Source organism: Odontesthes bonariensis, chromosome 21, assembly GCF_027942865.1.
Source record: "Odontesthes bonariensis isolate fOdoBon6 chromosome 21, fOdoBon6.hap1, whole genome shotgun sequence".
In the NCBI taxonomy this organism is placed as follows: domain Eukaryota; kingdom Metazoa; phylum Chordata; class Actinopteri; order Atheriniformes; family Atherinopsidae; genus Odontesthes; species Odontesthes bonariensis.
Genome location: NC_134526.1, coordinates 24,824,438 through 24,836,138, shown reverse-complemented (window position 1 = coordinate 24,836,138; position 11,701 = coordinate 24,824,438). Strand labels below are relative to the sequence as shown.

The window sequence follows — 11,701 nt, the reverse complement described above, 5'->3', positions numbered from 1 at the left end:
AGATAAATATGAACATTCATGTTTGCTTAAATATGAATAATTGGGGAAACTTGAAAGCGTGATGAGATGGGGACAGAGTTTTAATATTTTATGTACAATGTGTTTTAGATCTATTGCTCAGATTAAATTCCAAAATTAAACAAATTAAGTTAAAAATACTCTCCCAGACTAAAATGTTAGTGTATGTTTACACAGTCTGATGGTTATAACTAATCAATGACAGTTCCAAATTGATTATGTTTTTACTAGTTGTTATATTGTATAATTAGTTCAGATGTAATGCAGTTTGAATCTTCCCTCCCCTCCATCTTCTAGACATATCCAAGTCCAGGTATGAGGTGCCAGTGCAGCCAATGCGGGAGAGTTTCCCTAAGACCCGCCAGGAAGAAGCCAGGAGAAGCTTCCGCAGCGACTTGTACAAATCTCATCCCTGGTTGGAATACTCGCAATCGAAAGATGCAGCTTACTGTTTTGCTTGTAGGCATTTTTCTCTCCCAGATGCTCTAAGGACTGTTTTTACCTTATTCGAGGGTTATCGGAACTGGAAAAAGGCTACAATGAAAGACAGTGGTTTCTGTTCTCATGCCAGATCTGAAGGCCATGTAAATGCAATGCTTGCATGGACAGAGAACAAGGAAATCGTGGATAAAAATACCTCAATGTTTGAACTAATGGATGAGCAAAAAAAGAAGCAGGTGGCTGAAAACCAATACTACATTAAAACATTAGCTGAAATTTTAGTTCTAACAGCCACAGAAAACATAGCACAGCGGGGTCACAGGGAGTCTCTCGAAGAAAAAGGATGTTTTTCTGTCAATGGTAGACTTGCTGGGTAACCATAACCCCATCATTAAAAAAAAGACTTGAACAACAAACTAAAAATGCAAAATATACCAGTAAAACAATACAGAATGAAATACTTGACTGCTTGGCTGCAATGGTCAAAGAGGAAATCATCCAGGAAGTTAAAACGAGCAAACAGTTTTCAGTTATTGTTGATGAAACTAAAGATGTTCAGAAAAAAGAGCAAATGTCATTTGTTCTGAGATATTTTTAGAATGGTGTGGTTCATGAGAGCTTTCTGGAGTTTGAAGTGGCAGAACACCTGGATGCTGCTGCTGTAAGTGACAGGATTATATGCTTCCTTGAGAATCATGGGCTGGAGTACAAGAAAAACCTTGTAGGTCAGGGCTTTGATGGCGCGGCTGTGATGCGCGGGGCACATGCAGGTGTTCAAGCAAAAATAAAAGAAGTAGCCAAACATGCCTTCTATGTTCACTGTAGCGCACAATGCTTGAACTTGGTTATAGTAGACGCTGTGAAAAGTGTGGCAGATGCAGGAAACTTCTTCTCATTATTGGAACGACTGTATGTTTTCATGTCTGGGTCCTATGTACATAACAAATGGCTGGAAGTGCAGCGGGAGATGTTTGATGGTGCAACAAGGGAACTCCAACAGCTAAGTGATACACGTTGGGCCTGTAGGCACATAGCATGTCGCAATGTTATGGACAGGTTGCCTGCAATACAGGTTGCCTGCAATAGTACAGGTGCTTGAAAAGATAGCATCTGAGAACCATCCACAGAGAGCTGTTGAAGCAAGAGGGATATTGGCTCAAATTGATTTGAATTTTGCTGGATCTCTTGTTCTGTTCAGAAAGGTCCTGAGTGACTCCACATTTTTATCAGACATGCTCCAGTCTAAAACAGTGGACTATGCTAAGGCGGTAGAACTTATTGAAGCATTTAACGAGACACTGGTCCAGTACCGTAGTCAAGCCTCTTTTGAAGAAATGTGGAGTGAAAAACACTTGATTTATGTCAACAAAGTAACATTGACACGACTCAGCGAAAACCAAAGAGGCCAAGACAGACAACGAAGGTGCTTCAGGATACTATCATCCCCTCCACCTTGGGACAGCATGTAGTTCCAGATAGCAAACACACGTTTTGTGTCTCTGTGTACTATCCGGTTCTGGATAACATGATTGGAGAAATTGGAAGAAGATTTTCAAACACAAATTGTAACATTATGCAGGGTGTCCAGGCACTAAATCCGTCAAGTCCAACTTTTTTGAAGGAAGAGGCTATTGTTTTATTGGCTCAAGCTTATGATTCAAATATTGAGGATCTCAAACATGAGTTGCATCAGACGAGGAGAGTACTAGACAGAAAAAAGGGGGGAAAGGAGTGTCCTACCACTCTAATGGAGTTCGCTCAGTTTTTGGACCCATACCAGGATCTTTTTTATGAGTTGTTCAGATTGTGTAAAATAGCAGTTGTTTTACCTGTGAGCAGTGCATCCTGTGAACAAAGTTTTTCATCTCTCAGGCTCATAAAGACTTATTTGCGGTCTACTATGACAGAAAAGAGACTATCGAGTTTGGATGTACTCAGCATTGAGTCAAAACGCACAAAAGCATTAGATCTAGATAAGTTTGTGAAGCGTTTTGCTGAGCAACATGGAAATCGCCGCATTCAGCTGTTATAGGCATGACAACTTCATGTTATGCTCACTGGTGAGCCTTTACAAAGCTGTTAAAATGATGACCTCAAAGAAGCTGCAAATTTATGTATTTATATCTTTTTTTTTTTTTTTTAATGGAAACAGAAAATCTGATATCACCTTTAATAAAACCTAAAGTGTGAGAAAAAAATGTTTAAAATGTGACACTGGTGTAAATGGTGTAAATGCTGCTGAACATGAAGCAGTGTTGTTGTTATTGTTATCTCTTTTGTATAATAAAACTGTCCAGAAACAAACTAAATTTGTCTGTATGAGTTTGTAAATGGCAGCCTGTGCCCTTGTGTGTACATACTATTTCTCATCAAACTGATTAAATTCAGTATATATACATCTGCCATATGTTGCCACCCCTCAAAAATTCCTGCCCCCCTTTTGCCACCCCATAAATATTTTTCTAGATCCGCCCCTGTTGAGTGACGTTGGTTGCTTCCCTACACTCCATTTCAGCAGGTGGCGGTAACGCGCCTTTCAGTCGGTTGCTAACCGTCAATCAAACCCAAAGAAGAAAAAAAGAGGCGCGCTGGAAGACAACATTTGAATTACGGAGAAACGGCGAAAAGGTATAAAAGTTTTTACTTTTTGATTGAAGCAAATGGATCTTAATGTTACAAACTAGCCACAAGTTAATTGTATCTTACGTGTCGTTATAACTTAACTTTAGCTCGTTACCGTTTTTTTACGTACCTCCGACTCGTAAACAAGAACAACACCGAACGATGCTGTCATGCAGTTTAGCTAATGTGGTGCCCACTTTTCTTTTCTTGACTGTCAAATTACACCTTCAAACAACAGAGCCGGAAAGGAATATACATTGTCTGGGGGGTGGTTACCGTGATACAGCTTTAGGTTAGCGTTGTGGTCTCTTACGCCAAATCTGCTGTTTATCCTCACTGTCTCTAAAACATGAAATTGAATGTTGTTGATAGTTTACAGCAGCTTTGCTCGTGAGGGTGTATTACCGAACACTGGTAGCTCTGAATTAACTCGGGGTTTCTTGGTTGAAGTCGGCTACACTCCGTGTCGTCTGTTTTTTTTTTCTTAGTTGCCCACAATGGCTCAAGGTCACAAATTTCAAGATTTGGAGGAGACCGGGGAGTCGCTGGTGGCCTTCATCAACAGCAGCCAACCTGAGAAACTGAGACAAGTGAAAGTTGAACACCAGGCCCTCTTTGATCAACACATGGAAACGAGGAAGATTGTGACACACATTTTAACAGGCAAGAAGCCAGAGATGTATTTATCTCTAATGTGTTTTTTTTTTTTAAAGCTCTTTGTGATTTCTTAATATGCCGCACTGTCATTGACACTGCATTGAGTGTTGTTCCACATGACCGTCGGCATGAATCCATTGCAGCACGCTCATGTCCATTGTTCTCTGTCTCCAGATATGGCTCAGATCGAGGAGCGAGTAGGCCAGAGGCTTCTGGACATGCAGGAGGAGAAGAAATGCAGAGATGTGGAGCTGGAGAGTTTGGAGGAGCAGCTGAGGCAGTGCACGGCCAAGAGCCAGATTACAGACTCAGAAATCCAGTATCTTTTTCGGCATCTGATTATTTTTAAGTTGACAAGTTTTCGTTTGCCCACTTGCTCCCATTAATGTAGCAGTTACTGAATGTGGAGACGACGCGTGTAAATCACGTCCCCGCTGCTTTTCCATAGGTTTTCGGGTTTTTCGGCAGGGCACAAGTTGAAACTGCCGCAGTCGCTTTAATGGACTCGCCTGCAGTCACAGAGAGCGAAACGGTTTTAACCTCAGCTGAGGCTTCTGCTCTCTGGCTGACAACACGTCCGTTTTCCGCTGCTCCTGTTTTATTTGTCCCTATTTAGCATACTCGCTAGTTTGTTATGAATGTTTACGGCAAATCTAATTGTTATGAGAAAACTTGAGCGGCAGTGACGGAGTGGGGGCGATGTGCTCGTGCAAAATAAGTAACAGTTATGCTGTTACTGCGGTGAATTTCAGCTTCCGTGAGCAAAACGTGGGCTGTTCAGTGAGCTTCAACAGGCAGCAGAGTGCAAATTTCAGCTGCTTTCATTCGCCACTGCTACGGGGTTAGGTTTTTGGTGCCCTCTTCTTCCTTAGAGTCCTTAACTTTCCTCCAGACTTCTTCAGAGAGAGCTGGAGAGTCTGAGAAACACTGAGAACGACCTCGAGACTCTTCAGAATGAGGTGGATGAAGACACCACCGAGATCATCCCGTCAGCAGTGTGAGTCACGCACACTCAGTGATAAATCCCCACTTTCATGTGCACCTGACTAGGAATAGAGGGGGGCTTTAGATCACTTAAACACTACGCATTGCTATGATAGTCAGTGTGATGTTATGGGATGGGTGGGATTCAACACCTAAAAGCAGATGCTGTGGTCACACTCGGAGCATTACTCATTGTAGGATTCAGGTTTTTTTCTTTAATTTGTGACAGCGGGAGCTGGTAGACTTTAATGTAGTCTGGTGCGTTTTCTTTTCTTTTTTTTTAATTGACGCTTTATTCGTTTTTACTTGGTAACATACACATATGTGCCAGTTGGGCACAACAACATACCATAACACGACGAAGCGAGGATTGTGCACTAAGTAAAACGGCAGAATCAACATAAGCACATCATACATAGAAATATAAGGATGCTGCTCGAAAATAGGGAAAAAAATTTAAAATAAAATCTTAATAGAGGGTTTGAGCTAGATCTATATTGATCTATATGAAATCAGGTCTTACAGTTGACACATAGCTGAGCAATTTTGACCAGTTCTCTTCAAAAATATCAGTTTGGTTTCTTAATTTCAATGTAATTCTCTCCATAACACATATATTATATATAACATCAATCCACTCATTAAACTTTTGTTTTTTCTTTCTTAAGCCATTTTCTGGCCAGAGCCTTTTTACATCCTACTAACAACACTCTCAAAAGGTATTTGTACTGCTTCGTGTATTCAAGTCCATCCAGATCACATAGATACATAACCTTTTAAAAAGAGTCTCCAGGACTCCAAGAATCTCTCTCCAAAATGGAGCCACAGAGGGACAGCCCCAAAAAATGTGAAAATGATTTGTATTCCACAGGACCTCCAGCAGGCAGTCTGTCACAGTCCCCAGTGCTGTGGAGCGAAAGAATCGAGTCTGATGCCTTTTTTAATGTTTTTTTTTCTCCATTCACAGATACGTGGCCCAGGTGTACTACCTAATAACTAGGATCAAGTGGGAGTACAATACACAGCCCAACATTTTGAAAGGAGGTAGAGTTTCCTTCACCGTCTGCCCATTTATTCCTTTATTAATTATTAATGATTCGGGATCGATCGCTGTAACCTGCAACAACATTTCTGCTACTGCGTCTGACCACGTGCGCTGCTGGTTTCCCTCTTCTCAGTGCACTACGGCGCAGACCTGGCGACTCCCATCAACGTCGACATCTCCTCGCGCTCTCGGGGCGACGTGAGCGACCAGCTGTGGGGCTTCGTCAGCAGCGAATGGTAGACGGAAGACGGGCGTGTTGCCAGAGATGTCATGTACATTATTTTCCCCTCGTCTGCGGTTGTCCTTGTGTTCTGTCGTATGTGAGATTTCTATTGTTATTAAATGTCCTTTTTTATTTTAAAAGTCTCAGACCTTTTGATTGAGCAGCTATTTTCAAATGTGTTTCAATGGATCCTGCAAAGCTAAAGAGGATTCTGTTTGTGTCAGATGAGGGAAGGTTGGCCACTAGATGTCGCTGTGGGGCTCTTTAATGCTGAATCTTTGTTTTTAAAGCCTGTGTAGTTTCCTGAGGACTTCACACACTTGCTTTTGCAGCCCTTTTTATTATTTTTTTTCTCTCCAAATAACATGAAAATGGCATGAAGACGCTGCTTTAGATCCCGGCTTTCCAAAGTGTTTGCGTGCCACGATGTCTTGAGAGCCAACCAGGTTTCATCGACTCCGGCCGAAAAAAATCTAAATCGGTTCTCTGCTGATTCTAAACCGTGTCTGAACACGATAATCACAACTGATCGTACGACTGCACTGTCTGAGTTTAATGTGCTCAGGCATCGTGATTTAAAAAAAGAACAAACAACTGTTTAAGTCAGCTTATTTTTAGCTGTTTATTTGAAAGTACTCAACTACCTTTTAATTGGCTGTTACCTGGTTATGATAATTGTCTTCTACAGTTAGTGAAATCACAATTGAATATGTTTTGTGGCTTCTATTGGCCCTTATTCCTGTTATTGATCTATTTCAACTTTGATACCTATTTTGACATCTTAACATGAATAATGACGCAATGCCATTCCTACCATGTCACTCTCGTGTCAATATTCAGACACGATAGCTGTGAAACAGGGAAAGTATCGATATGTCAAATAACCGCAGGCAGCTTAAGCATCAAGTTGCCGCCCACGTGACGCCCACTGTGGGGTTTTGTTGTTTTTCAGCCGCAGGCTGGCTCTGTGAGAACCCAGTCTTCCTCATTACTTGAAAAGGAGTCATTTTTGTGTACGGCTGCGGGGCGAGTGGCTCGGAGTGGGCAGGATGACATACGGGGGTTTCACCTCACACCTTCCACTCTGCGGCTTCTTTACGGTAAAAGGAGCACGAAGCACACAGGCCTGTTTTTCTGCAACTTCATCGATACCTCAGCCTCAAGTGGTTTTAGCAAGTGGTTGCCACGGAGGTGGGGTTTTGTCACCTAACTTGCCTTCTGTGTTTCACCCTCTTTGCACATTTGAATCAGCATTTGAAGCTTCAGTTTAAGACAGTAATCGCTCTCTTTTTTTTTTTTAAGAACTGCCTCACTGTTGGACTAGACCAGGGTTGTTAATAATCCATGTGAATTCAATACTGAACATCAGTGAATGCACGAAATGGAAGGCAAACAAACAAAACCTCTTGCACACATTGAAGCGATTTTGTTCACGCAATATGTATAGAATGTTGATTTTTTTTTTAAAATTTATTTATATATTTTTTTTCTTCTCTTCAAGCCATCACAACATACTGTCCAAAAAGGGCTTTTTAGAAATCCATATTTGGTTTTACAGAGACGCAGGAAGAGTGACGAGTGGAGAGAGATCCTTCCGAGGTGAACCACTGAATTTAACAGTAGTTGGTTATCCCTCTATGTAGTTTATTGTTAGCTTTGACGTTAGCTGCAATGTTATATCCTCATATGTAAGGCAAGTGTCGGCCAAATGCATAAACAAACATAAACCTCCAGAGAAATGAGAAACAGACCAAGCAGCGTGTAAAAATCATTCATGTATATTTAATCAGTGCACATATAAAACTGGCGTCATAACTTAAAGAGAGGGTTGTACAAAAACAAAACACAGCTCAGGGAGTTCGTAAATATTTACAAAGCTTCCTAAATATAAGTAAATAGATTTCTTATCTTTACATTTCTTTACAATATTACATCTATGCCCACTCATTGATTTGGGTTCTGACTGAATGCTGCTGTCATTTGGGCCAAGATTTAACCTGTGCTCTCTCTCTCTCTCACAAGAAAAGAGAAGTACATGCGTATAATTTCACAGAATAACGACGAGCCCTCTTTTTTTTTCAGGTAGTAATCTTACAGGCTGTCATTTTTGACTGCCGTGTTCCAGCCTGTTAAAACGAGAAGGCGTCAACAGCCTCCGCTGTCAGCTTTTTATTGCTTTAAGGCATTTATGTGTGTTGCTACATATGTTAAAGGGACCTCCATAGCTGCAAACCACCCGACTCGGCCCTCCATCTGACGTCCTCAGTGCGTCTCCTGGCCACCGAGCCTCTGATGTCCCAGCATCAGCGCTGACCAAAAACACACATGGCAGAAATTAAATGGTTTTGGCAGCGGGTTTTGGGTGTGGGTGCTCCATGTTTGCAGCAGCTTATCATTACATGCTACAAAGGCAGCGGGAGATAACGGGTACATCTCATGCTCGGGCTTTCCCCACTCTGTCAGATGCACGGGCTGGATGTATTTATGTGAAACATCTGCGCACAGTCTTTCATTTCTCTTCATGCGCGCACACACGAAAATGAAATGTCCTTTTTATACCAGAGGGAACATCCTCTGACTAACCCTGGCCTCGCAGAGGAGTCTGAAAAGGCAACGATAATGCAGTTTTCACAACAAACTTTTGGCTACGATTAAGACATAGATATTTAGGTTTTTCATATTTGTAGGAAGTATGCATATGAAAGTTAAAAAAAAAAAAAAAAAAGTAAATGCTTAACCGGAAAGATCTTTTGTTTTTTCCCCAGTCTGGACATTATCACAAACGCTGAGCTGTCCATGAGGATTGATTCAAAGTGCAACACAAAACTGTCTTTAAGGCATCTCGGCTATATTTGAGGTCCAGTTTTTAGTCTGAATGCTTGCTCCCAGTACTAAATCAAATGAGCCACGTGTCATGTCTTAGACATCCTGGGATAAATGGCTTTAATGGTCGAGGGTGTAAAGTTACCAGTGGACACTGTCGTCTCCAGTCCCTCCAGTCTGTGAGAGGCTGCATCCGTTTTACTGGTGCTGCAGTCCAGGAAGGGCATCCCGATCTTCTTCACCTGCCCGTCTTTCGTTAAGAGGCAGTGCCGGCAGAGCAGCCTGATGATGGCCTTCCTCATGTCCTTGCTGGTCAGCGTGTAGATGATGGGGTTGAGAAGAGAGTTGAACATAGCAATACCCAGGAAATAGTCCGCCTTTAAGAGCACCTCGCAGCTTTTTGCTGGGCAGAAGAAGTCCAGCAGGAGGAGGATGAAGAGGGGGAGCCAACAAGCGATGAAGACTCCCAGGACTATGGTGACCGTTTTCAGCAACGCCAGGTACTTCTGGGACTTGCGGTACAGACCTTTCCGCTGTGGAACCGAAGCAAGGCGCTGAGTGTTGGACTTGACGATGCGGAAGATCCGGACGTACAGCACCACGATGGACATGAGGATGGCGCTGAAGATGGTGACGCAAAAGAGGATGTAACTTTTGGCATAGAGGGGCAGGACGGTGGAGCACCGGTCCAGCTGCCCCATACAGTTCCAACCGAGGACGGGCAGGATGCCCAGGAGCACGGACAGCACCCAGCTGGCCCCGATCAGAGCAAACATCCGCCCCTGTTTGTCTCCCTGGTACGGCTTCATCCTCACCATGGTGACATGGCGCTCTATGGCGATGGCCAGCAGACTGATGACCGAGGCCGCCAGCATGATGAACACACCTCCCTCCCTCAGGAAATACAGCACAGGAGTCATGTTTAATGTGTTGGCACCAGAGGTCATAATGTTGACCATGTAGGTGAAACCTGCGAGTAGGTCTGAGAGAGTCAAATTGCCAAGTAAATAGTACATGGGTATATGGAATTTCTTGTTCTTCCAGATAGCCAGAAGCACCACAGCATTTTCTGCCACAATAAGCAGGCAGACCAGCAAGAAAGCTATGGCCTCGGGTTTGAGTCCATCTTTGTACTTGTTCTCCTTTAGCTTGCCTGTGTAGTTGTAGTGCTCTATGATGACTGCGTTGCTCTGGTACTCACGAAACATCTGAAGCATTCCTGCAGAGGGAGACATGGGGTCAGCAGATGGAGCATGGAAAGAATCAGTGGTCATTGTTGGGGTTTCCGTGAAGTAGATGTGTTCTTTCCTCCCTTTGCCTTTTCTAGTTTTAAAATCAGATCCACGGACAAGATGTCAAATAGTCCCGTGGTTGCGCATTCTTGCTAATCTTGGCAGGTAGGTATGCGAGGGTAAAAGCCTTCCTTTTGATACTATCACAAAGGATTTCCTGTGGTTAGAGAATTTTCCCCAAATAAATCTTTTCTTTTCAATGCCTGGAACGCACGCTAGGAGGTGATGAGCGCCAACCTGCATGAAACAAGGGAGAGAAAAAGAAAATGGTTATAATAAGGCAAATACAAACCTCTTGGAGCCTCTTGAAAGTCCAAAATATCTGTTAGAAAGGCTGTAAATAGCAGGAATGATGTTAACATTCCTAATGGGATGGAAAGTCTCCAGAGGAAAAACATAATTTGCTATAATAACTGAAAACACTGCAATCGGTTCAAAGACAAAACCAACTTCATCCATTTTTGATTCAACAATCTAATTTTCTCCAGAATCTTTTTTTTTTTTGCTTTGTTCGCCGTTTTGTTTCTTTTATTTATTTTTTACTACTTGAGATTTGAATCCACGAATGACATGACACCCCACTGAAGCTAAAACGAGAAACTGATGCAAAACGTATGTGGATGCATAATTTTGCAGCCTGCTCTTTACCCCCAAATAAGCGTTCGTGTGCGTAATTACGCAACACATCCAAACCGACCGAATCAATTTTCTATAGAAAGCCTAATTATTTTGTGTGTTTTTTTTTAAAAACATACAAGTTCAAGTTTTAAGTGACATTCTTACAATTACATCTGCAGCCCGCTGCCAACGGCATGAAGTCAAAATTGGCTTATCCGTATTGTAGAGAAATATCCGAATTTAAATTTAGGAGAAAAACAAAAGGTTGAAAAACTTACCGGGCATCAAAAAAGCCTCTACTGCAAATGTCCAGAGAAAGTTTTGGGCCGAAATGATCCCACGGTCGGAGGAGAGGTAGCAGGCTCTGTCGATCACCGCGCACCACAGCCGCGTGCGAGTGTGATGTGGGAACAGAGGAGGGCAGGACTGAACATGCAGTGGGTTGGTCTACACTGTTTGTGCCCTTCAACGATTTTCCTCCCTCCTTCTTCTGACCCCTTATTTTCTTTTTCTTTTTTTCTTCTTCTCTGATTTGCCCTCTGGAGAAATGAGAGCTCGGTGACAGAATAACAGTTTCTGCTTCTCACTGCAAACATAAAAGGAAAAAAATATCTTATCAGTTTACCCTCGGGTGGCTTCAAAGCCAAGTGCAGTTTTCCCTCCTGCTCTTCTTGAATGAAGTGCAATTATGACTGCATGCTGCCTTTCAGGTTTGGTCATACCCTGCTGAAATCTCTCTCCTTCCCGTGGCTGATAAAACAGAGGAGTATCCCCACAACTCAAAAAGCCATGACTTAATTTGTTCGTGGGGGAAGAAAAAAAGCCTCATTTGTAAGAGTGCTGGCAGCTGGGTCTGTTTTGCAGCTCAAAAACCCCCACATTTCAGAAAATAACTCTCAGATAGGCTTAATCTGTAATTATCTCCGAGCTCACACATCAAAACTCACTTTTTCTTTGGGCAAACAGCGTGCCCTTTTT

General features: G+C 42.5%; 2 protein-coding genes across 2 annotated transcripts; one reads left to right on the top strand and one right to left on the bottom strand.

Annotated features, from left to right (window-relative positions):
- Positions 1-3,017: 3,017 nt before the first annotated feature.
- Positions 3,018-6,130, top strand: spc24 (SPC24 component of NDC80 kinetochore complex). Its single transcript, XM_075454169.1, has 6 exons — positions 3,018-3,087; positions 3,570-3,744; positions 3,913-4,057; positions 4,631-4,735; positions 5,690-5,766; positions 5,901-6,130. Exons 2-6 carry the CDS (start codon positions 3,579-3,581, stop codon positions 6,005-6,007), a joined length of 600 nt encoding a protein of 199 aa, XP_075310284.1. The 5' UTR covers positions 3,018-3,087; positions 3,570-3,578; the 3' UTR covers positions 6,008-6,130.
- A 1,622-nt stretch (positions 6,131-7,752) lies between these two features.
- On the bottom strand, positions 7,753-11,392 carry s1pr5a (sphingosine-1-phosphate receptor 5a). The gene is made up of 2 exons (XM_075454445.1): positions 11,002-11,392; positions 7,753-10,342 (listed from the first exon to the last, which is right to left on the bottom strand). Exon 2 carries the CDS (start codon positions 10,085-10,087, stop codon positions 8,903-8,905), a length of 1,185 nt encoding a protein of 394 aa, XP_075310560.1. The 5' UTR covers positions 10,088-10,342; positions 11,002-11,392; the 3' UTR covers positions 7,753-8,902.
- Positions 11,393-11,701: the final 309 nt, after the last annotated feature.

What these genes read in the sequence shown, in the direction of transcription:
- spc24 (XM_075454169.1), top strand. Translation starts at nt 3,579, where the DNA reads ATGGCTCAAGGTCACAAATTTCAAGATTTGGAGGAGACCGGGGAGTCG. An exon ending in TGTGACACACATTTTAACAG is followed by an intron (nt 3,745 to 3,912) that starts GCAAGAAGCCAG and finishes CTCTGTCTCCAG; the next exon opens with ATATGGCTCAGATCGAGGAG. An exon ending in ATTACAGACTCAGAAATCCA is followed by an intron (nt 4,058 to 4,630) that starts GTATCTTTTTCG and finishes ACTTTCCTCCAG; the next exon opens with ACTTCTTCAGAGAGAGCTGG.
- s1pr5a (XM_075454445.1), bottom strand. Translation starts at nt 10,087, where the DNA reads ATGACCACTGATTCTTTCCATGCTCCATCTGCTGACCCCATGTCTCCC.